We start from the raw sequence: 23,718 nt of genomic DNA, 5'->3' as shown, positions 1-23,718 counted from the left end.
AGACCATCACCCTGACATGAGCAGGGTCCAGGACAGACCTGTACCAGCACCCCATGGTTCCTGCTCTCTGCTTGTCACAGTAGCAATCCTTCAGCTCCCCTTTCACAGACACATAACTGCTCATAACCAACTGCATGGTTTTTATTTCTTTGAGACAAGATTTTGCTGTGTCCCACTGACCTTTAAACTGGAAGGATAGCTTCTGTCTCAGTCTCCCTAGAGTTAGACTATAGGTATCAGCCCCCACTACTGGTTCCAGTGGCCTGTTTCTAAAAGTTTACTTTTCTGTCCATAAATAAAGTTTTATTGAAACACAACCACACATACAGTTTGTGTACTATCTTGGGTCATTGTCCCATTACAGCCAACATGTTCAGCAGTTGGGACAGAACCTATTTGGTTTTTGAAATTAAATTCTTTTTCTTTTCATTTTCTCTCTCTTTTTTTGTTTTGATAGAGGGTCTGGTTGGCCCTGAACCCTAATCTTCCTTGCTTCAGGCCTTGAGTGCTGGGATCACAGGTATTCATTATCACATGTGGTTTAAGATTCAGTTCTGTAAGAAAAATACCATTCACATACTTTTTAAGATCTGTCTATTACAGAGCTGACCCCTTCTAAATACCTATGACGTATTAATGTGCACATTCCAACTTAGAAATCGAGAAGGCACACGGAGGCCAAGCAACCTGTTAGATACAGCTAGGGGATGAGAATACAGCTAGGGGCTGAGGATACGGGGATGAGGATACAGCCAGGGGGATGAGGCTGGCTTTGAACTTGTGTCATTTGATTTCAGAGTACACTTGAGAGCACAAGAGGGTGATTTTTTTTTTTTTAAATACAAAGCATACTACGCTTTATGTTCTGTGTGATCTCAACTATAACCCCTCAACCCTCAGGGGACAACACAAAAGCAGCCTTGGACAATATGTAACTGCATGGGAATGGTTCTGTGTCAGTAAAACTTTATTTTATTTTAGAGATTTATTTATTTTGTGTATGTGAGTATACAGTAGCTGTCTTCAGAAAACCAAAAGAGGGAATCGGATTCCATTACAGATGTTGTGAGCCACCATGTGGTTGCTGGGAATTGAACTCAGGACCTCTGGAAGAGCAGCCAGTGCTCTTAACCACTGAGCCATCTCTCCAGCCCCCAAACCTTATTTACAAAGAGAGTTAGTGGGCCATATTTGACACACAGAATGGAAAAGGTCGGCAGCACAAGAGCCTGCTGTCCTTGGACACAGGGCTGGGGGCTGTGGTGAGCTGGAGAAACCCTGTATGTCTAACAAGCTTTTGCTTTGCACGTTAACTAAGGCGTGTGGCGCTTTCTCTTTATAACAGACACTATTTCTTTTTGTGGTATGTGTGTACCGATTATGCTGAGGTATGGGGTGTGGCGTGCTGCTTGCTTCCCACAGGATCCACTGAACACACATACATCCCCAAGCACCTCAGCAATGTTTGGTGTAGAGGCCACTGAAGTCTCCTTCTGTCTTGAAGCTAAGTAGTTGAGGATGACCTTGAACTCCGATTGTTTTAAAAAAAACATTGTGTGTGGCTTGCTGAGTATACACAAACCCTGCATTCCATCCTTATCAAAACCCAAAATAAAACAACTATGTTTTTTGAGTGGAGTATTTATTATGTAGGGAGGCTGCCCTTGAACTCCTGATTCCCCAGCTTCCAGTCCCCACCTCTTCACTAAATACAGGGATTACCAGTGTACTCCACTGTGTCTGTTTTTTTTTAAAATGAATTTATTGTATGAATATGGGTGTTTTGCCTATGTGTGTGTCTGTGCTCCGTGTGTTTGCCCGATATCCAGAGAGGTCAGAAGAGGGCAGCAGGTTCTCTGGAACCGGAACTCCATGAGCCACCTTGTGGATGCGGGAATAGAAAGTAGCTCCTCGCGAGGCGGTGGTTGGGAGATCGTAATTCAGGGGCAGCTACCACCTCCATTTACTCCTCAGAGTTTTCCTCACTGAAGAATAAAACTACATCCCCACAAAACAGTGCTTCTCTACCCCGTTCTACCCCAGGTCACCGCCAGCCACATCCTAGCTCCCCGGACACACGCTCTGAAGCCGTACAAGGCTCCGCCTCTTCTCTTACTTATTCCACATTTGCCGCTTTTGCCCCACGTAACATGGCTCCGTTCCTCTTCATGACCAAATGATATTCCACCAAGTGACCCCGTGATGTCCTCAGAGGGATCCTTTAGCTTATGTTCCTACTTAGAATAAGGTCCTAGTGGGGTGTTTTCTCCTGAGTTCTGCCTCCCTTAGAGGGGCCCCAAGGTCCACACACTCGGAGGAAGTATGGGGAAGCTGGCATGGGGAGGGACACACAACACTGCAGTGCCAATCACCGGCCACTCATCCAGTCTCACTTCATCACCGGAGGCTCCAGGAATCCTCGCAACCTTCGGACACGCTCAAAACCCCTATTGTTGGAGACTAAAGGGCGTGACGCACAGGTGGGCGCTGGGGGCGAGCGCACCCTCTCAACTAGAAAAGGAAACCCCTGCCATTGTTTCCGTTTCCAGGGTACCCGGACCTTTCTCACCTCCACCACTGAGAGCACAGCCCCTATATTTAGAGAACAAAAGAACCTCTCACCCCTTAGGTTTTCAGAGGTGAGTAAACCTCTTTCTTCTCCTTTTCAGGCCCCCTCCGGCAGGTGGGCAGGGAGCAGGGACAGGGCTTGCAAAGGGAGCAGGCTGCACTTTTAAGCCTTTAACTAGCTCCCTAACCCTCAACCCAGGCGGGGGCGGGGGTAGGGTGGGGATTCTACAAGGGGACAGTTTTTCCAAGTGACATCGAGCAGAGCCGTGGCTTCAAAGAAAGACCCTAATGAACGCTTTTCAGATAACCTCTAACAGTCACCAAACCCTATATTTTCTGTTGGATGGAAGCCTTTAATGCCAAGAAAACGTATAAGCGCGCAGGCCTCAGACTCCTGCTTGGGGTTATGCTATTACAAGGGATTAAGATGACAAAGGGTGCCACCCCCTGCCGGAGGCCCCATGAGTGTCATTCACCTGTGTGAATGTCTTTCAAAGCACTTCCGGCTTCTTCCTGGTCCATCCCAAAACAACAGCAGATGACTTACAGGATGAGCAAGTGGCTAGGAAAGTTATTGCCACCCCCCTGACACCCAACCCATAATACCAAAAAAAAAAAAATTAAAATTAAAAATAAAATAAATAAATTAAAATTAAAAACAACAACAACAAAAACCAAACTGTGGCTGGAAGCACCGGTGCAAGCTGTTTCTTTATTAGTTATAAGAACCAAATAGCTTTAACTGTCAAAGGTCTGAAGATGGAGAAAAGATTCTGATGCGAGCTCAACCCCAGTGGGGGAACAAAATCTCCCACTTCCTCAGTAAATCCTTTCTAAATTGTATTCATCTTGACTTAATCCACCTCTGCCGAGCGAATTAGGCAGTATTTATTTTGAGAGTCTACTTTATAGAGTTCTAAGGACTGCGTTTGGCCGGGGCTGGGGCTCCTGAGCCTGTCAGACCTCAGCCTGTCGCAGGCCCGGAGCCCCAGCACAAAGTAAATAAATACAGCTGAACTCGGGAGGAACGCGAAGGTTTTCTCATTAAAGAAATAAAATAAACAGGGGTCCTTAAGCACTCTGCCTGGTGTTTGTCAGAGGGTGGGGAGATCTAGATGTCTGAGAGGCAGCTGTGAGCGGAGAGCTGTGTCTTGAGGTGGGTGGGGGTGGGGATCCAATCTAAGGGCCTCGGGATGGACTGATGTCCAACCGGCCTTCACGTTTGAACCTTAGCGTGGTCAAAAGAGTAATGTGATCATTTTTATTTCTTAAAATTTCTGTCGTGTGTGAGTGTGGTGTATGTGTGGATATTTGTATATGTGTGTATGTGTGTGTGGTGTATGTGTGTATGTTTGATGTTTGTGTGTGTGTGTGTGTGTATATATATATATATATGTTTGTATTTATATGTGTGTATGTGTGTGTGTGTAGGCATGTTCCACCGTGTGCTAGGATTACACGCGTGTCACTTCTGTTTTTTTTTTTAATGTGGGTTTTGAGGATTGACTTAATACCTCATGGTTGCAAAGCGTACATTTTATTGAGAGCTGGCTCCTTGGCCCCTGCTTCTCATCTTTATTTGTGGTTGGTTCTGTTTTCAAAATGGATGCAGCCTGCTGTGTTCCTCCTTTGCTGCTCTACCTCCTAGAGTGACCAGACTCTTTCAGATGAATGGCAGCCCTTCTCTCTAGGTTCTCCCCGATTCCGACCATACTTCTCTGGGGAGCAGCCAGGGTTTCTTCTGAAAGAGAACTCAGCCAGACTTTTCCTCCCCAAACCCCTGGGGTTCCTGCTTCACAGCAGAAGCTGGTCCCATTGCTGCTATCCCCCTCTCCTGCGCTGCTGCAGCCTTACTGGCTTCTCTGCTGGTTTTCATGCTAACCAGGCAGACTTCTTGGTGTGTGCTAGCCCCTGCTTTTCTTCTGGGCATCTGTTTCTCCTCCTGCTTAGGTTGATGTTCAAATGTAGCTTCTTTGAGCCCCTGTCCCAGTGAAACTTCCCGCTCTTCCTTGCACTTTCTTTTTTTCTCTGTTGCCCCTCCCTCTTTCTAATAGAGGCTTTGTCTATGAAGCCCAGGCTGGATTCCAACTGGTGATCCTCCTGCCTCAGCCTCCCAACAGTGGGACCACAGATTTGTATCGACATCTCTGGCTTTTCTCTATAGTCCTGACTTTTCTCATTTATTGTCTCCTTTCTCCCCCTCAAAGACATAAGTTTTTCCTGGCCTTGGCTCCCAGCTGTACCCCCAGTGTTTGGGACATGGTTCTGGCCCAGGAGGAGTGGGGCACTTGCAGAGCTGAGCTGCTGTAGTTACTGGGCACACTCAGAGTAACACGGATGCTGCTGGGCCTTGGGTGTACTGTAACCATAGCAACCGCCTCTCTGTGTGACCCACAGGCTCTACTGTTCCCACCCACCATGACTCGGCAGCACGCCCTCTGGTCTTTGCTTCCTCTATACAAAGGATCAAGCTGGAAGTTCTGGACAAAAGGAGCAACTAGCATTGCTGGTGTCTGGCCTCAGTCCCCAAACTCAAACCCACTGATGGGGAGGGAGTTCTGAGGACCCTTGGCTTCCCCACTGTGAGGCCCCTCACCCTGATGACCCACTTAGGAACTAAGCCCTGGCCGCGATGAGGCAGCTGTGACCGTGACTAGCCTCACTATGAGAAGCTCCAGGGACAGGAACCAGACACACCTCAGTGACATCCTGAGGAGCTGAGGACTGCACTACCCTTGTCCAGGTTCTTGCTGCTGAGGCTCTAGAGACTCTAAACACCTATTTACCGTCTTCTGTCTGACCCAGTCTGGAGAAGCTGACAAGGAAGCTGGAAAACAGACTTGACTTGGAAGATACATTATATTAAGGCAAAAGAAAACTCCGTTAGTGCAGCGAGGGCTGAGAACTCTGTCCGCCCCAGACACTTTCAGTGTCTCCTCACCAACTCTCATGGTCTCAACAGACAGTTCTGGCTCTCACTGTTTGCCAGGCTCTGTTCGGGCCCCAGGCTGCAGCTGGGACTGTGCTCCTGCCCAGTCAGAAGGAAACTGATCCCCAAACACACTTATATTTTGTCATACTTTAGTCCAAGTGGGAAAAGTTATTGAAATAGGTACAATAAAAACCAAGCTATATCTAGGGCTGTGAAGGAGGCTCAGTGGAGAGGGATCCCCATACACCCACGAGGACATGAGTTCTGATCCTGAGCATCAACATAAAAAAGCTGGGCATGGCCATATATGCACTTGTAACCCCAGCACTGTGTATGGGAGGGTGGGGACAGGAGGCTCATGGTGGCTGGCTTGTTGGCCAGTTCAGCCCCAGGTTCAGGAGAGACCCTATCTCAAGAGAACAAGGTAGAGATAGATGGAGGACACCTGATGTCCTCCTTTGCCTCCACATGCATGTACACACACGTGTGAATACACACACACACACACACACACAGAGAGAGAGAGAGAGAGAGAGTGAGAGAGAGAGAGAGAGAGACAACCCACCTCCAGGACTCGATAAAGTCAGTTTATGTCTACTCTTGTGACAGTGAGCTATCTGTCCTGTAGAGACTTAACTGTCACGTCAGCCAAGGAATCAGGATCCATTGGAGGCTATTTCCATGATGCAGGGCTGTGACCGGATTTACAGTCACTAACCCTTATTTCAAATGCTGATTTTCTTTCATTATTTGAGTTTTGGCACTGATTTGAATTTTTCAAATATTACATAAAAGTATCGCTGGTATTCATTTTTCAAGGTTTGACACACAGTTCGGGTCTATACCTGAGGTACCTAAGCGAGGCAGGCAAGCATAGGGGATAGCTCAGTGAACTGGGACTCCACTTGGCTTGGGCCATGTGCACACTCATCTCTAAACAATAGAATTAGCTAGTCTTTTTTTAGTAGCTACTTGGCAACTCGTCTTCTTAAACAACTTATTTTATTTATCATTCTTGGGTCTGTGAGTATGGGCACAGGGCCACACAAATGCTACAGTGTCTCTATAGGGTCAGAGGTTAACTTTTGGGAGTTAGTCTTCTCTTTCCAGTGTGGGTTCCAGGGGTTGAACTTAGATCATTAAGAACCTTTAACTGTGGAGCCATCTTGCAGGTCTGTTAAGTCCTTTTGTGTCTTCTCCTGGACATATATTCCAGAACATATCTTAGTATAAGAGGTAGGAGCCTGATCTGGCCTCAGTGACTTCTGGGTGCATGCTCAATAAGGTACATTATATCTTCTGGTGAACTTTCAGGGTAAACACCTATTTACTGTCTTACATCTGTACCTAATTGGGTGATGAACATGGTTAAAATCAGATGCATGCTATACGGTGAGCAAAGACTTACACGATCCAGGCCTGTCAATCAAAACAGAAACCCTTAGCAACCATCTCCCTCTCCTAGACCCTGACATGGAAGACATGACAATACCTGAACCCTTGACTTCTCTGGTTCAAGCACCCTGCTGCTCTTTTAGGTGCATCACGTCTGATCTGCCCTCAGTTGCTTTGCTCCTGCAAAGTCCCCTGTCACACTGCAATCTGTGTGCTTTTTCAGGTCTTTGCCTAAGGCTCCAAGAAGCTGGTATTGCCTGGCAGGGTGGTGATAACATAACCCGTCTTGGGATGCTATCATGGAGTTTACATTCACATGCTGTAGCTATGGGGTGGGGAGCAGGGCAGAAAATAATAAAGCAGCTGTGGCAGGAGGCCGTGAGGTTTGTTTGCTGAGGGAACATTTGGACAGGTTCTTGAATAAGGAAGTGAAGAACCTTGAGCAGAATTGGGGAATGAGATTCCTGGTAGACAAGACAGCACGCGCAAAGGTCCTGAGGGAGGTGCCAGTTAGAGGCCAGTGCGAGGCACGACTCCCCATTTCAAAACTGACCATAAAGGTGGTGCAAGCAGACACACACAGAGAACAGTGGAGGAGAACGGACAGTCCCAAACAAGTCTGCATCTGAGGGGTTGTTTCCCCGCCCCACCTACACCCGAATTTGCTCCTCAGGACCACAAGGTGGAAGGAGAGAACTGACTCCTGAAAGTTGTCGTATGACCCACGTGAACACCATGGCACACACATGGGGCAACACATACAAACATACTAAGTAAATGTAACAAAATTAAAAAATGAGACCGTGCCACTGAGCTCTCAGCTCTGGGAATAGACTAACTTGCTGAGTCGTGTACACCGAGACTAAGCGCAATGAATCTCTACAAAGCAGGTATCAACAGCCGCACAAGCCGCACAAGCAGTAGTCGCCATCCCAGAGGTAAGCTCCGCCTCTCTACAAGGAACTTCTGGAAAGTGAGCCAACAGAGGGAGTGTGGGCAGCGCCAGGGATCTGGGAGGAAAGATAATACCTCTCCTCAAATCAAAGATGGCTATGATACAGCTCCTCAAATCTCACCCCGCTTCCTGGTAAAGGCTCCCCACACATTCCACCCTGTGTTCTAATCTCAGCAGGCAAAGTGGGCTTCAGGGAAGAGTGGGCAAGAGGCTTAGGAGGGAGAAGTTACCTCTAGGGGCATAGCTGATCCATCCACAGGAATTGTGGGCCCTGAGCCCTGGGAGTGGGGTGGGAGGGTGGGAGGGGTTGGCACAGAAGTGAGAGGTGACAGCTGCACTCAGCACCCCTTGATTGGGATCAGGAAGACAGCCCAGTTTCTGTTTTAAAACACAAACACCCTGTTTTGAATCATTTCTTAATCGTTTAGCTCTGGTCTCTGTTCCCTAAGTAAACAGGGATCCCTGCTCTGGCTGAGGCTGTGACAGACATGAATCCTGCTTCTGTGTACTGCTCAACAGAGTGGGCAGTGAGTTATGGGTCCTTGGCATGGATGCCCCAATGGTTCTGGCCTCCAGAGCAAGTATCACGTGTCTGGGGGCTTCCACCCTTCCAGAAAGAGCATTTCAGGGTCCGAGGGCATAGGATGGTTTGGTTTCCATTTCATCCATACCAGGAGTGGGCTCTGGGTCTAGCCTGGGCAAATGTTAAGTGCAGAGGCTGGGATGGGCATTGGAGCCAGGGTGGGACAGAGTTGTCCTGGAGATTTAAGATGCAGAAACTCCTTTTGTCAGCTAGGATTGCTTAGAGAGACTCAATCGCCATGTGGGGAAGTTGGCTGAAGGGGCGCTGCAGATGCTGCTCCTAGATCCAGCCAGACCTGAATCTCGAAATCCCTGGGTGGCTCAGGTATCATGATTTGATCAGTTACCATGATTTGATCAGTTACCCATGTAGCACATCTATGTGTGCTTCAAACTTAGAATTCTGCTTGCTCTCAGCTGGTAGGAATGGGTACCCTGAATATAGCAGGGAAAGTACAGAGAAACAACAGTGGGCCAGAAGTGGAGGCCTTGGGTTCCTGTTACAAATACCCCAACTGCATTGTCTCCTGGGTCCTGATTACTCTGTCTGCACAATAGGCCCAAGGCTATGCTCATGTTGGCTGTTCCCCTTTCTCTGACTTCCTAGCATAGGGGTATAGCTTGGACCTCTCTCTGGAGCGCAGATTCACAAATCCTGTTGTCCCATAAACAGAAATAATTGTATGCCGAGTGGTACTTTGAGCTAGAAACTGCCAGTGGTCTTCCACAATCTCTTCCTCTTCAGAGCAACAGGACCCCTGTATCTTAGCTGGGCAAGTGATTGCCTCAGAGAAAGACTACCTTACCCTGACTCCCTTGCAGCTAGCTGTGGTCATGTGACAAAGTTTCAGCCAATGGGATGTGAAACAAGTGATATGTGTAACTTCTGGATCCCACCCTTAAAAGGGGGGGGGGGGACACAAGAAAAGAAAAGAGGCTGGAGAGATGGCTCAGCAGTTAAGAACACTCGCTGTTCTTGCAGAGGACCTGAGTTCAGTTCCCAGCACCCACATGGTAGTTCACAACTATATCTAACTCCACAATATCCAGCACCCTCTTCTGGCCTCCACTGGTACCAGGTATGCAAGTGATACACACACAAGTGCACACTCATACTTGTTCATGTAAAAATTAAACGTGGACAATAACAACAAAAATTAAAAAAACAAAGAAAAAAGTAGCTTCCCTCTTCACATTCCCCATTTGTGGCTGGAATGCATACATGAGGTGAGCTGAGTAATCCTGGCAAGGATCAATGTTCCTGGGATGTCAGAGAGCAAAGCCTGGAGGAGCCTCCATTCCGGGGCTAGTCCAGCTCGAGCTGCTTATGCCTGGAGTCTGAGGGGTATGTGTGCATGTGTGAGTGTGTGCATGTGTGTGTGAGTGAGTATATGTGTATGTTCGTGTGTGTAAATGTGTGTGTATGTGCTTGTAAATGTGTGTGAATGTGTGTGTCTGTACATGCTCACGAGAAATTAGTAGTTTCTTTGCTATTTCAAGGGCTTTTGTCTGTTTATTTTTCAAGACAGAGTTTCTCTGTGTAGCCTTGGCTATTTTGGAACTTGCTCTGTAAAACAGGCTGGTCTCAAACTCACAGAGATACACCTGCTTCTTCCTCCTGAGTGCTGGGATTAAAGGTGTGCACCACCACACCAGCTATGTCAAGTATCTTAAGTTTAGGTCTTTCAGAATTAGCAAATAGCACCCCCCCTTTTTTTTTTACCTTATAGGGAGCCGGGGGGAGGGAATGGAAGATTCCAGAAGAGGAATGAGAACATTCAGAGATTGCACAAGAAGGCAGATGAGTCCGAGTCCTACTTGCATTCTCTCTTGGATGATCTGACTCCCCCAGACCTTCAGTTTCTTCTTCAAATGATGGAGACTGGTTGCCTATGATGGCTTTGGGTCCTTCCAGCTCTGACCTCCCACAGCCTAGTAGTCCTAGGGCATAGAAACTCAGATACCCAGGGGGCTGGAGAACCCCATGGCTGAGTGAGGGGGCAGGCGGGGTCATGGGCCCTGAGAACACTTGTCCCTAAGTGCATCCGCTGGCTGCCGAGTTCTTGCTGATTGCTGCCACAGGGGAGTGCTGGCTTGCCAGATTTCCTCATTTTTCAAGAAGAGCTAGAAATCTGGGTTGTTTTGGTCTGTGCAATCGCCTGATTTTTAAATGTTGGCAATAAATTCACATTTTTTTTTTTTTTTAAATACTCTAGAGACCAAACAAAAATATCTACAGGCTGAATTTGGCCAGTGGCCACCAGTTAGGAATTTTTCTTTTGACACTATCTTCCTCCCTTCTCTCCATTCTCCCTCTTTCCCTCCCTTCTTCCTGCAAATATTCATGTGATGCCTGCTAAGTGGGATAGCCTGCTCTGTGACTGTGTCCTGCTTCCATAAAGCAGCAAACAAGATAGGAACGGACCATCTGGTCCTCCAGAGGCTTGGCATCCTAGGAGATCACCCCGATTCGTTCATTTAACAAATGCTCTTTAAGCAAGCCCGTTCCATGAACCATGTTGGGTTGGGAAGGTGAGAAATGCTTGTGGTCCGTGGTCCTAGGAGTCCTTAGTGTCCCCAAAGGAGGCATCCATAAAGTGTGGAATTATGGTCAAAATGCACAAATACTTTTCTAGGGAGAGATGCACCTTCGATGGAAGTTGTTAGGGAAAGGCCCTTGAAGAAGACGACATTAGCTACAAGACCTGAAGCTGGGGATGGTGGCCCTCATAGCATCGTGAGAGGTATGGGAAAGCAGAGGTTGGAGATCAGCAAGGAGGGCCAGCTGGAAGTGGTGGCTTGGCTGAAGAAGGGCTGGGGGAGAGATGGCTTGCCCTGAGGAATGACATGGACCATCCCAGGGGATGGGACCCAGACTGGAGTGCTTGAAGGGCCTTTCCACAAGGGCCTTCTCGGTTTAGCTTAAGAAGCCAAAGGACACACACACATAGGAAGTTCGGCTTCTCCCAGACTCACAGTCTCACCCAACATAATCCAGTCTGTGCCTGGGGTAGTGAGTGCACTCGGTGGATGGATATCCTCAAAACAGCTTTAGTGGGTGACATACAACAGCCCCGAGGGAGCGTGTGCCCGCCAGTCATGGCCCTCGGGGATGGCATGTGTTTGCTGTGGCTATTGACTCTACTCGTGTCTGCAGCCGGTCTTATTGCTGGCAACCACCTTTCACGGAGCCTGAAAGGGCATGCCGCCGTCCCTGCCACACATATTAATGGCGTGTCTATGGGTGAGAGATTTCTGCGCCCCTGACACCATTTTTATATCCGGCACAGCATTGTGGCAGACAATAAATCTACCCTGTTAATCACACCTCCGGCTTGTTACAGCTTCCATAAAAACTGTGAGCAGCTGGGAAAACCATGAGGTGATGTCAAGTCCAGCACACTGAGCAGAAATAAAAGGGTTTCCCAGGCTTGGTGAGCCACGTTCTCCACCAGTGCCACAGGCAGCTACCCCAGGCCTCTCACCTCAGAGCAGACAGGCCACTATGCTTTCTCTCAAGTGCTACCCTCGACCCCTCCAGATGCTCCTGAAGAGACAGCCAATGTCCTGCTCCTCTGCTAGTGGACTGTTAAGTCCACAGCAGATTGTGGAGATGGCTCACTCAGTAAAGTGCTCCCATGCAAGCATGAGAAAGGTCCCCAACAATTGTGTCAAGAGCCAGGCATGGTGGCATGCGCCTGTAACCCCAGAGCCAGGGAAGCAGAGACAGGATCCTGGGGCTTGCTGGCCAGCCAGTCCTGTCAAAGAAGTGAGTTCCAGGTTCAGCGGGAGAGAGAAACAGAGGCAGATACCCACTGTCTCACGTTCTAGAGAACCAGGGAGCAGGAAGCACTTTGACCCAGTTTCCAGCTTATTATATGTCTGGCTCTGGTACATCTCTACCCTCTGAAGTAGACCCCAAGGATTTTGGTAATTATAGACACCGATGACTTCATGCTCTGGAGGCTAAGGCATGAGATGGCAGATAGGCAATGTATGAAATTCTCACACACCAAAGGAACATTCCATAGCATCCAATCCTGGGCTGACTCAAAGGGTCAGCTTTGGGTTGGCATATGGTCATGAGGAGCCTCCATGGTTCCCAGGAGATGCAGCCTGGGCACACAGTTGCATTTGAAAATAAGAAAAAGAGCCAGCAGGTTGGCCGAGTGGATAACAGCACCTGCTGTCAAACCTGTTGACTGGAGTTCGATCCCTGGGACTCACACTGCCGAAGGTGAGACCTGACTTCCCCACGCCGTTCTCAGAGCTTCACACACTTACAGTGTCACACATGTTCACACTCGGACCCAGACGCTCAGGCGCACTCAGAGTAAGCAGATACATAATTGTGACTTTTTTTTTCTTTTTTCTTTTTAAGAGAAAGACAAAGTGGACCCTTACCTTCCCGTATCTGGACGCAAAGGTCCCTGTGAGCAGGGAGTGGAAAATGATGATTGTCTCGTCCAGGTCCCAGACGAACACGCGCTGTGACAGAAGAGAGGAAAGATGGAGTCTCCTATGTCTACTTAATGTCTACAGGTCCCAGTCCTCTTGGAGAAGTCTGCAGATAGGGGGACCCACGCCGTGCCCTGAGCCACCGCTGAACCCCAATTGTAAGCATATCATCGTGGCTAATTTTTGGACTCCCACCAGCCACACCTGGGCTGGAACCAAGGGTCTTCACCTAAAAACTCAAAAGCTTCACTCAAAAACTCAAGGCAAGGCATGAAGAACCCTGAGACGCTCTTCACAGTGTGAGATACTACCACGTATCACCGTGAGCCCAGCACTTCTGTTTCTGTTTGTAGCAAATTTGACTCTGCAATTCTAAATAACACAGGGGAAGCTTTCCTCACGGTCTTGCCAACATTTGATGGTTTCTTTGGACTCTGTTGGAATCTTCCATTTTTACACATGGAGCTGTTGCATTTCTTCCCCAGTCTGAGGCAGAGGAGCAAGTGGACAAGAGAGGCCTGAGGCGCCCCCACTTCCTTTGCCCGCTCTCACTCTTCGTTGGTTTTTCTTCTTCATTGTCAGTGTGAGCAAACCACTCTGAGTGTTTAGTTTTACAACCACAACTGTCTTGTATACATGGGCTTTAATAAAGACTGTTATTATATGTATATGATGTGTGTAGGCATGTGTGCCACTGAGTGTGTGTGTGTGTCTATATGTCTATGTGTGTTTCTGTGTCTGTGTTTGTGTGTGTTTGTCTGTATGTGTGCTTGTCTCTCTGTGTGCCTGTGTATGTTTCTGTGTGTCTGTGTGTGGATGTGTGTGTGTATCTGTTGTGTCTGTGTTTGTATGAGTTTGTTTTTGTGTCTCTTTGTGTGTTTGTGTGTATGTATCTGTGTGTCTGTGTGTATGTATCTCTGTGTGTGTGTGTCTGTGTCATTGTGTGTATGTCTGTCTTCTCTCCTTCTACCTTTCTATGGTTCCAGGGACCCAACTTAGGTCACCAGCCTTGTCCGCAGTCTTTACTCACTGAGCTTTTCTGCAGGCCCTAATTTGCTGATTTAAAATGTTGATAACTGGGTGCTATAGAAATGTCTTTATTATTGTTCACTGTGGAGAGAAGTAATTCATCTGTCCAACCTCATAGCTCCAGATCCACTTTGAGGAGAACAAGTCCACCATCAAGGTCAAGTGTCTCCTTGTCCATCCTTCTTTCTCCTGCCCGCACCCTGATTAAAATCTCAGTGTGTTCCCAGATGAGTCCCACCTGCTTGGTAGAACTTACTCCCAGTCTCTGTTGGCGCTTGCTGATTGCTTTTGTTTTCTCTTTCTTGTAATGTGCCTTCATTATAATCTCAAATTTAGTCTCAGCCCCCCCTTCCGAGCATCTTCAAAGATGGGGAGTGCGGCTGGACTGTCCCTGGGCTCCCTGAGAGCAGTACCCTCAGAATGCCACCCTGTGCATCTCTGAGCTGGAACCACTGTCCCCTAGATTCCAAATCTCTCCTTTTTTAACCTGAGCACATCCTTAGGTTGCACTTTCTGAAGAGATGTGTGGAGAGTTACTTCCCCTAAATTCTTGCAAGATTATTAGTCATATTTTCTCTGGGCTGTCAATACTCCTTAGAAAACAATGCTCTTCGTACCTTCGGCACCATCTCTTCACTATTCTCTGGTGCTCAGAGTCATAGGTGACAGAGCTGGTGTTTCACTGGCCTAGTCCTTGCAGGTCTGACTTTCTCCACTCACTTTTGCACGTGTATGTGTGTGTGTGTGTGTGTGTGTGTGTGTGTATGTCTGTGTGTGGTATGCTGAACACACACACACACAGACCTCAGGTCAACAATACGTGTCTTCCTCTATCACATATTTTTTGAGATGGGATCTCTCACTGATCCCAGAGCTTTCTGATTGGCTAGGCTGACTGGTCAAGAACCCCCTAGGGATCTTCCAGAGCTAGGGTTACAGAAGTGCGCGGCCACACTCGGGCTTTTAAGTGGGTGCTGGAGCCTGCAGTGAGGACTTTACGATCTATCCTGGTTAGTTTTTATTTTCAAACTGGCCCAATCTAGATCCAGTCCCCTGGGAAGCGGGAACCTCAGCTGAAGAATTGCCTTTATGAGACCTGCCTGTGGCCATGTCTGTGAGAGATTGTGTTTTGTTTTGTTTTGTTTTGGTTTTTTGAGACAGGGTTTCTCTGTGTAGCCCTGGCTGTCCTGGAATTCACTCTGTAGACCAGGCTGGCCTCTAACTCAGAAATCCGCCTGCTTCTGCCTCCCAAGTGCTGGGATTAAAGGTGCTACTACTGCCTGGCTTCTCTTTTCTTTCTTTTTTTTTTGTAAAAAAATATTTATTTATTTTATTATGTATGTGACTATACTGTGGCTGTCTTCAGACATACCAGAAGAGGGCATCAGATCTCAATACAGATGGTTGTGAGCCATCATGTGGTTTCTGGGAATTGAACTTATGACCTCTGGAAGAGCAGTCAGTGCTCTTAACCACTGAGCCATCTCTCCGGCCCCAGCCTGGCTTTTCTTCCCCCTCTTCTTCCTCTTCTTCCTCCTCCCCTTCCTCTTCTTTTTCCTCCTCCTTTTCCTCCCCTTCTTCTTCCTCCTCTGTGTCCTCTTCTTCCTATTCCTCTCCCTCCTCTTCTTTTAAAATGTGCATTGCTGTTTTGCCTGCATGTCTGTGTGTGTGTGTGTATGCCATATCCCTTGAACTGGAGTTACAGATAGTTATAAACTACCATGTGGGGACTGAGAATTGAACCCAGGACCTCTGGAAGAGCAGCCAGTGCTCTTAACTGCTGAGCCATCTCTCCAGCAGCATGTGGTATGTATTTCTTATTATGGGCCATATAGGCCGTGTACAAAAAGTTAAGAAAGCACCTTCTGAGGGGGCGTTATGTAGTTCACTATTTCCAATCTTAATTCAGTTGAACTCAATGCCTCAGATCAATTTAACTTAGAAGCTGAATTACAAAGCAGTTTGCGAATGTCTCCAGATCCATCGCAGGCTCTACTTACCCACTGAACTTTCTCTCAAGCAGGTCCCAACTTCATCTTCTCCCCTCACTAATTCCCCCCCCCACTCCCCATCGCTGACCCCCAGCCTAAGGTCCCTAGTGGGTGAGCTCCTGGGGACATTTTGCAGGTTTCTATCCATGGCTACTACAACTTGGGCCTGAGTTGATCCCTAACCACCCCAGATAGATCTGAGATTTAAATCTGAGGTCTGAAAGAAAGCTATAGTCTCATGTCTGGGAGCTGTTAGTAGCCAAGTGGCCTGAGGGGAAGAGAAGGCTCATTGCAGACAGAGATGAGCCCAAAGCGACTCCAGGACTTGGCTTCAGCAAGAGCTGGGGGAGGCTGGAGTGGTCTGAGGGGTACGATACAGGGCAGGGCTGTTGAAAATGCATGGCGTGGGGCGTCTAGCTCCTTCACCACATGAGGAAAGAGGCCTAACAGTTTCCTTGTTCCACTCTGCAGGCTGGCCCTGTCACCTCTCTGACGCTCCACTGCCCCGCTATCCACCACCTCTACGCTCCAAGAGGGCTCTGTACCCTTTACACACACTCTTGCTTTTACACACCAGCTAGCTCAAGCTGCTTGCTGGCACCTGTAGCCCATGGGTCTCATCTAACACATGCTCAGAGCCTTGCACTGCTGCACAGGCCTCTCTCCCGGGGGTCTGCCATTCAGGAAACTGCCAGAGACCTAAGAGGTGTGAACGAGCCTGCTGACATTAAACTCAGAAGCAAAGCAGTGCTCACACCTCGGTGCCTGGGTCTCACCCGGAGGAGCAGGTGTTTCCAGAATAATATTGTCCTGTGAGCCCCACTTCCATGCTTTGGCCCTCCCCACCCCTCAGTGGCATGGAAGAATGTCTCTCTTCACTCCCACTGTTCTCATCAAGAGTAGAAGCTAAGGCAGGCAGGTGAGTGCAGAGTCCTCCAGAAGGGGGTATTAACACCCACTGTGTTGCTCTATGCTGTTTGAGCTGTTGGAGACATGCAGAGATTTGGGGAGAGGAAGGCCACAGACATCTTTTTGAAAAGACCCAAACCCCACTGAAGGAAATGTAAGAGTGTCCCCAGTTCAGTGAGAAGCTTTAAGACTGAGGGGGCAGTGCTGGCGAGATGGCTCAGCTGATAAGAACACCAACTACTCTTCAGGAGGCCATGAGTTCAAATCCCAGCAACCACATGGTGGCTTACAACCATCTATAATGATCTGTGAGCAGGGGCCAGGAGGCCGAGGTAGGTGAAAGGATTTAAGGCTTGAGGGATTTAAGCAGGACCCTGTTTCAAGCCCCATTCCCCTTTGAAAATAAGAACAGAAGCAGGTATTGTACACACATTGGGAAACTGAGGCAGGAGGAACACTGGCCAGCCTGGGAGACACAGCTGGATACAGTAGCATCCCTTTGGGCTGGAAGATGTTTGGGAGGCTGAGGGAGGAGAATGGTTTGAGCTCAGGTCTTTGAGACCATCCTGGGCAACAGAGTGAAAGCCCATCTCACAGTGAAGGGCCTGAGGGAGGGGAGGCAGCACCCCCAGGCTGAGGGTGGTTCTCCCTGGCAGAGACCTAGAGTGTGCTGTTTGTTGATGACTAACAGAGTGAGGTTCACAAGGGCAGTATTTTCCAGGATGGAACAACAAAGCCACAAGCCACTGTTGAAGCTGCACCAGTGGCACGGGTGGTACCAGGTGCCTCAGTAATGGGTGCTTCTGGCCTGGGTCCCCACAGGTCTCCTGATAAGGGCATCCTCACCCCCCTCCCCACAGGATGTCAATGAAGGGACAAGCCTAACACTTAAGCTGGGCCTTGGTCTGACCTTGGGTCCAGTGGTGTTGGGTTCTCTGCCTGCTCCTTTGTGGGATGGCACCCTGACAGCTCCTTGGTTTGCATTTCATTAATCCTTGGTTTTGTTTGTGTATGTGTGTGTGTGTGTGTGTGTGTGTGTGTGTGTGTGTGTATGTATATATACAAGTGTGTAGATGTATGTTTACAAATGTGCCCAGATAGCAAAGTCCAACTTTTTTTCAATTGTTTCTCTACCTTACTTTTTGACATTGAATCTAGAGATCACTGATTGGCTAGAATGATCTGCCTGCTTCTGCCCTGAGCCTGCCCCGTCCCCCAGTCTGGCTTATTATGTGGATGCTGGCGATTTAAACTCAGGCCGCTATGTACAAAGCTTTTCACTGGCTGAGACATCCCTGCAGGCTCCTCCTGGTTGGTGTAGCCTGGTCTCCATGTCCCTCTTATCCTGTAGGTTCTGTGGTTCCTCGTCTGGCCACCAAAGGCTGGTGGCTGATGCTCCAGTGTCCTGATGCTCAACGGGGACTTTCATGGCTACTGCAGTCTGGTAACAGTTAGGCAGCTGGCCTCTCACTGAGTACGTAGGCTCCAGTGCGGAGGACGATGACAGTGACCAAGCTTTGCACTTTTATGTTCCGAGACTACGCAAACATTGTGACTCTCATGTGTTCCTGGGAGTTACTTTAAGGGATGACAAAGATGCTCACGAGGTCTGAGCTTGTGGCTGTCCTGTGAGGTGCCCAGGAAGGCAGACAAAGGTGCCACAGTGTGTTTGACATGCTGGGCACAAATCCCATCTTTCCTGAAGGTACTCAAGTCCCAGAGCACATAGCAGCTAACAAATAGAGCAGGGTAGACCCTTGAACTTGCCTGCTTCCCTGTGTACATTTGGGTCTATCTCAAGGGCATTCATGAGGCCTATGTCCTCTGTCCTGTCTTCCTTCCCTAGGCAGCTGGCTGAGGGAGATGCTCATATGTGACAAATGCCAGCATGCCCTCCAGACCAACTTCCTCAGCTCCAGCTGCACACTGGGACCACTGGGACCTGGAGTCCCCATATCAGGCAGTGTGACCGAGTGAGCCTGGCATGCAGCTTGAACATGAAGGTCCCTTCCAGTTCTGCTTCTGTCTCCAGCTTTGTAACATCCCTGGCTGAGCTGCTAGGGCCACCCTGAGGATGTAGACCTTGGGCCAGCCTGAGATTGGGACAAGTTGGGCTTCCTAAACTGCCTCCACCTCTAGTCACTTGATCTGGGGTAAGACCTGGCACCTGTCCTTACCAAGTGTCCCTACCAGCATACTCCAGTTGAAGATCCTGGCCATTATCTCCTGACCAGGGGCTCTCAGGGTATAGCTCTCTTTGGGGTTCAGCAGCCTAAGGGGCCTGCTATACACCCACTTTTCTGACTTGCCCAGGACCTATGGAGTTAGAGCCTCTGAGAGGACCCCATGCTTCCCCAGGGGACTCAGATGCCACCGAGGTGTGAGAAGCATGGTCCATGCTGGCTCTCAGGCTGTCTTTCCCCCAGCTTAGTCACCCATCAGGACTCTTTGAAGTCAATCTAATTCTTCTGGGTTTCTCCTCCTGGGTAGTGAGCTCTGTCACTGGGTTGTATTTAGAAAGTGCAATTGACCGGAGGCTTGGGGAGCCTCGGCCCTCAGCTGAGATTCAAGCTCTAGAGGTCAGTTTCTTCCCCCACGAGACCCCTCCCTAGTTACCTCAATTTCATTGTCCCCTGCTGGGGTGGGGTCACTATTCCTCTTTGACCGGCCCCGTAACTTCCCATCAGAGGCCCGGTGTGGCCTGTCCGTGTCACCCTCTTTTGCTGGCGTGGAGGGTCCGTTGTGTGTGTTGTAGTCTCCTGGGGAGAGACAAGGATAACATAAAGGTCAGACGCTTCACCAGGCATCTCTTCCTGGGAAATATCACACCATATCCATCATCATGCGTCCCCCAGAGGAGACCCTAAAGGGCACCAGAGGTCAAGACTGTAAGATTAAACCACTGGTCCCTGCCATCCATACCATGATAACTTTCTTAGATACCAGGCCCAGTTTCAGGTTCTGGGCCCTGACTAGAGGATCAAGTGCTTAAAAACCCCAGCAAAGGCAGGGAGCTCAACTGGTGAAATGCCTGCGTTGTAGGCCCAAGGACCCGAGTTCGATTCCAGAGGGTGATCCCAGTGCTAGGGAGACAGAGATAGGTCTGGCTCAGGGCTGGCTGGCCAGCTACTCCAGCCTAATTGGTGAGCTCCAGGCCAGTGACAGACTTGGTCTGAAAGGAATTGACACCTGAGACCGTCGTCTGGTTTCTACACACAAATGTGTCTGTGCATGTAAGGTGTTGGGTGGTGCTAGGGGTGTTACGTGAGCAGTCTGTGAGGGGAGGGGTATCTGCTCAAAGATTTGGAAGAAGTGAAGGAGGACTGATCTGACTACAGTGAGTGGCCCATGCCGATGGGCCCTCAAGACTGTAAGCTAGATAAACCTTTCTTCTTTGTAAAGTTACAAGTCTCTGGCATCACATTATGGTAATGTGGAAATATAGCCTCATATACCTAGTTTCAAGAGAGTCTCCCCCCTCCCAGAGGCACATGGCTATGTGTGGCTTAATGAGGTTGCTGGCCTTGCCTGGGGTCCCTACAGATTAGTGGCAAGATCTGGGCCTGTACTTGGCAGCATAGCGTTAGACCTCAGAGGAAATCCCGTTGTCTAACAAAACAGCTTTAGCTTCTAAATGTGTAGAGACCAGCTCTCCTCCAGCTCTTAGGGCCCAGTGGGAGGAAGGATTAGTGGGAGGGAGGGTCGGCTTTGACTAAACACATTTGGGAATGGGCTGAGTTCTGCCTCCTTTTCCCCCCTAAAACCCAAGGGACTCCAGTTTGTTTCTTTAATATCTATAGAGCTCTGTAGCCACCAAGGGACACGTGAGAGAAGAAACCCAGTGTGATGTCAGGGATGGAGGGGCCTCCTCCCACCAGCCAGCACTGGACCCCAGCACAGAGTCAGAAACGGCTTTCTTCAGGAGGAAGAATTTCTTCTAAGCTCAGGTACTTGATTAAAGTAGTAAGAGCAGATGGATATCATCGTAGCTGGTCCTGGTGGTAGAGATGTAACCTCAGCTACTTGGGAGGCTGAGGCAGGGGGATTAAAAGTTCAAGATGGTCCTGAGCTATACAGAGTGAGTTCAAGGCCAGCAACTTAGTGAGACTTTGTCTCAAAATAAAAAAGTGAAAAAGGGTGCTGGGCTGTAGCTTAGTGAAAACACGAGCCTAGCAGGCTCACCTCAGTGTAAACACTTGCCTAGCAGGCTTCGCTCCTCACTACTGAGAATCAGTAGACATCAGGTTGTGATCTGTTGAAGCTAAGCAGTTTTACTTTGGTCGGTTACAACAAACCCAGCACAGATTGGGTGACTCAAGCGATACAAGCGCATTCTTTAAGATGTAAAGAAGACATACATAGCTCGCTCTCTCCGCCTGGTTTGGAGGTTTTGAAATGCTAAGCTTGCAAATATCATAAATTATATAAATTGAATTCCAATTTCGAACCAGTTCTTGCATCTTTGGGATAAAGATCCAATCCATAAAAGCTTAGTCTTGGCTTACTGTTGTTCTCTTTAGACGTATCTCTGTTTATGAAGTGTGTGGCCTGGGGTTTTCTTCTCATGGCCTTGTCCAGCTTCAGGTTCCAGCTTGTGATACTCTCAGAGGGTATCTCAGGAAGTATTTAACTTTAGTTTTCTTAGAAATTCATGTAGAACCAGAGGTTCTTACTAAAATGCTCAGTAGAACTAACCAGCAAAGCCTTCTGGGGCTGGCATTTTCTTTGTGACTTCTGTTTTCCTTTGAGGCATGGTCTCATGAAGCCAGAGCTAGAGCAACGCTTCCTTATGCAGCCAAGGATGACTTTGAACTCCTGATCCTCCTGCCTCCAGCTCCCCAGTACTGAAATTATGCGTGTGCACCACTACGCCTGGTTTTATGTGGTACTGTGATGGAGCCCAGTGCTTCCTGCACAGAAGGCAAGTGTGTCACCAACAATCATTCCCCAGCTCTGTTCAGCTTCAACAACACCAATACCACCGCCGCCACTGCCACCAGCACCAGCACCAGCACCAGCACCAGCACCAGCACCAGCACCAGCACCAGCACCAGCACCAGTTTGCTCGCAATCACAGTGATGTCACCCCTCTCCTTTGTGGTTCTCCCGTTTAATCTGTTTTTGTCTTTTGTTGACCCCCCCCCCCTCTTATTTCTGTGCCTTTGTGGTTACTTTGTGTCTTTTGAGAGTTTCTTAGGATAGATGTGGTCTCAGTGCTGGAGAGATAGCTCAGCAGTTAAGAGCACTGGCTGCCCTTCCAGAGGACCTGGGTTCAATTCCCAGAACCCCAGGACGGCTCATAACTATCTGTGACTCCAGTTCCAGGGGGTCTCATGTCCTCCTGTGGCCTCCATGGGCTCAGTACGCGTGTGGTGCACTCGTACCCCCCCAAATTAAAATGAATAGTATTTTTTTTTTAATTAAAAATGATGAGGGGTTCCGTTTGTAGCCCCTTTTCTTCTTTTCTAACAACCATGTCACTTCTCTTTGCTGTTTTAATGACATTGCATACATTTTGATATGCTGTGTTTTTATTTCATTCAATTCAAAGTACTTTAAAATTTCCTTTTGAGTCTTTGACCTCCAGGTCGCAGGGAAGTTCATTATTGAGATTCCAAACGTTTGAAAAATTTCCAGAAATGCTTGCTACTTATTAGTGATTTAATTCTTCCGCCACCAGAGGCTGGGCTCTGTCGTGGATGCTGGCTGAGCTGGAACCTGCTATCTGGTCCAGAGTGCGAGACTCGGGAGTGTCCCGCATGCTGCCAGAGGGAACACGCTGCTGCTGAAATGCGCTGTTCAGACGTCTGTTATCACAGCCTCTCCCTTCCATCCCACAGTCCCAGTGTTCTCCTCCAGAGAAACTGACCACAGATGGTTGCTCTGCATCTTTTCAGAAACTTCCTATGTAAACACGGACACCAAACTATACTTCTATTTAAGAAAACTTTGGGGACACATTTCACACAGAGTTTTGTTTTTTCTTTTCTACGAGAGGGTGGGGTAACAGTCTCACTTTGTGGTTCAACCTGTGGTTCAACTTAGTATATAACTCAGGCTAGCCTTGAACTCATGGCAATCCTCCTGCCTCAGCCTCTTGAGTGCTGAGATTTTTAGGTGAGAGACAAGGTACCTGGATTTTCATATGTGGTTCTTTTACTTCTCTCTACAGATAGCATGATATGGTAGCAGTTCAAAAAGGGTGGCTTAGACAGACATCATTGTATGATGTCACTGCAGTCCTCTTTTTCAGAGCTGCATAGTATGCCACTGGTGGGTGTGCCGCTGTTTATCTAACATGGGTCCTGCTAAGCTCTCCTATGTTAGACCTAGTCTTTGGCTCTGATATCAACTGCAATAAGGATTCTTTTGCTTAAGTGTTTGTATTTATGTGGGAGTTGTCTTTAGGATAAATTCCTAGCTGGGGAATAGTGGTGGCTGGGCTAAAGGGTACATGCACTTCTAATTTTGTTAGATGTTATCAGATTGCACAGAAAACCCTAAATCGCCTCTTGGGAACTTAACATTCTCTTATTGGCCAAGGGAGGTGGTTTAAGAAGTTAAAAAAACAACCTTGCAACTTTCTTTGAGTACTATGGAGCACATTAAACCACGTGAAGGAAGCACTGGCCGGCCATGTCTGTTCTCTTGGGTCTGGACAGGTGTTTAGACACTGCTCTGTGCAGCAGGCTCCCCAGAGTCCTCTGCACACTGTTGGCATTTGCACAGACGTTGACACCCATCAGAACCGTGTGTCTTTCAATGTGGCTGGGAAGAGGGAAGTGTTAGAGACCATATCTTGGCAAGGTTGAGAGCCGGTGGGATCTGTCAATCAAACTACTGGAGTAGCTGGGAAACACTGGGTGCCTTAGGTGGTTTCAAAAGTGGAGTTTTGTGGA

General features: G+C 48.4%; 1 protein-coding gene across 2 annotated transcripts in view; it reads right to left on the bottom strand.

Annotated features, from left to right (window-relative positions):
• The window catches only part of Eya2 (EYA transcriptional coactivator and phosphatase 2), a 164,492-nt gene that overhangs the window by 26,492 nt on the left and 114,282 nt on the right, over positions 1 to 23,718 (bottom strand). For both annotated transcript variants that reach the window (XM_034496514.2, XM_076930237.1), the window contains exons 8-9: positions 19,436 to 19,578; positions 12,837 to 12,920 (exon numbers count right to left, since the gene is read on the bottom strand). In XM_034496514.2, the coding sequence (XP_034352405.1) occupies positions 12,837 to 12,920; positions 19,436 to 19,578 (227 nt within the window). The remainder of the gene's footprint in view (positions 1 to 12,836; positions 12,921 to 19,435; positions 19,579 to 23,718) is intronic.

The sequence above is a fragment of the Arvicanthis niloticus genome, chromosome 2 (genome assembly GCF_011762505.2).
Source record: "Arvicanthis niloticus isolate mArvNil1 chromosome 2, mArvNil1.pat.X, whole genome shotgun sequence".
Classification (NCBI taxonomy): Eukaryota; Metazoa; Chordata; class Mammalia; order Rodentia; family Muridae; genus Arvicanthis; species Arvicanthis niloticus.
This window is presented reverse-complemented; position numbering and strand designations above follow the sequence as displayed.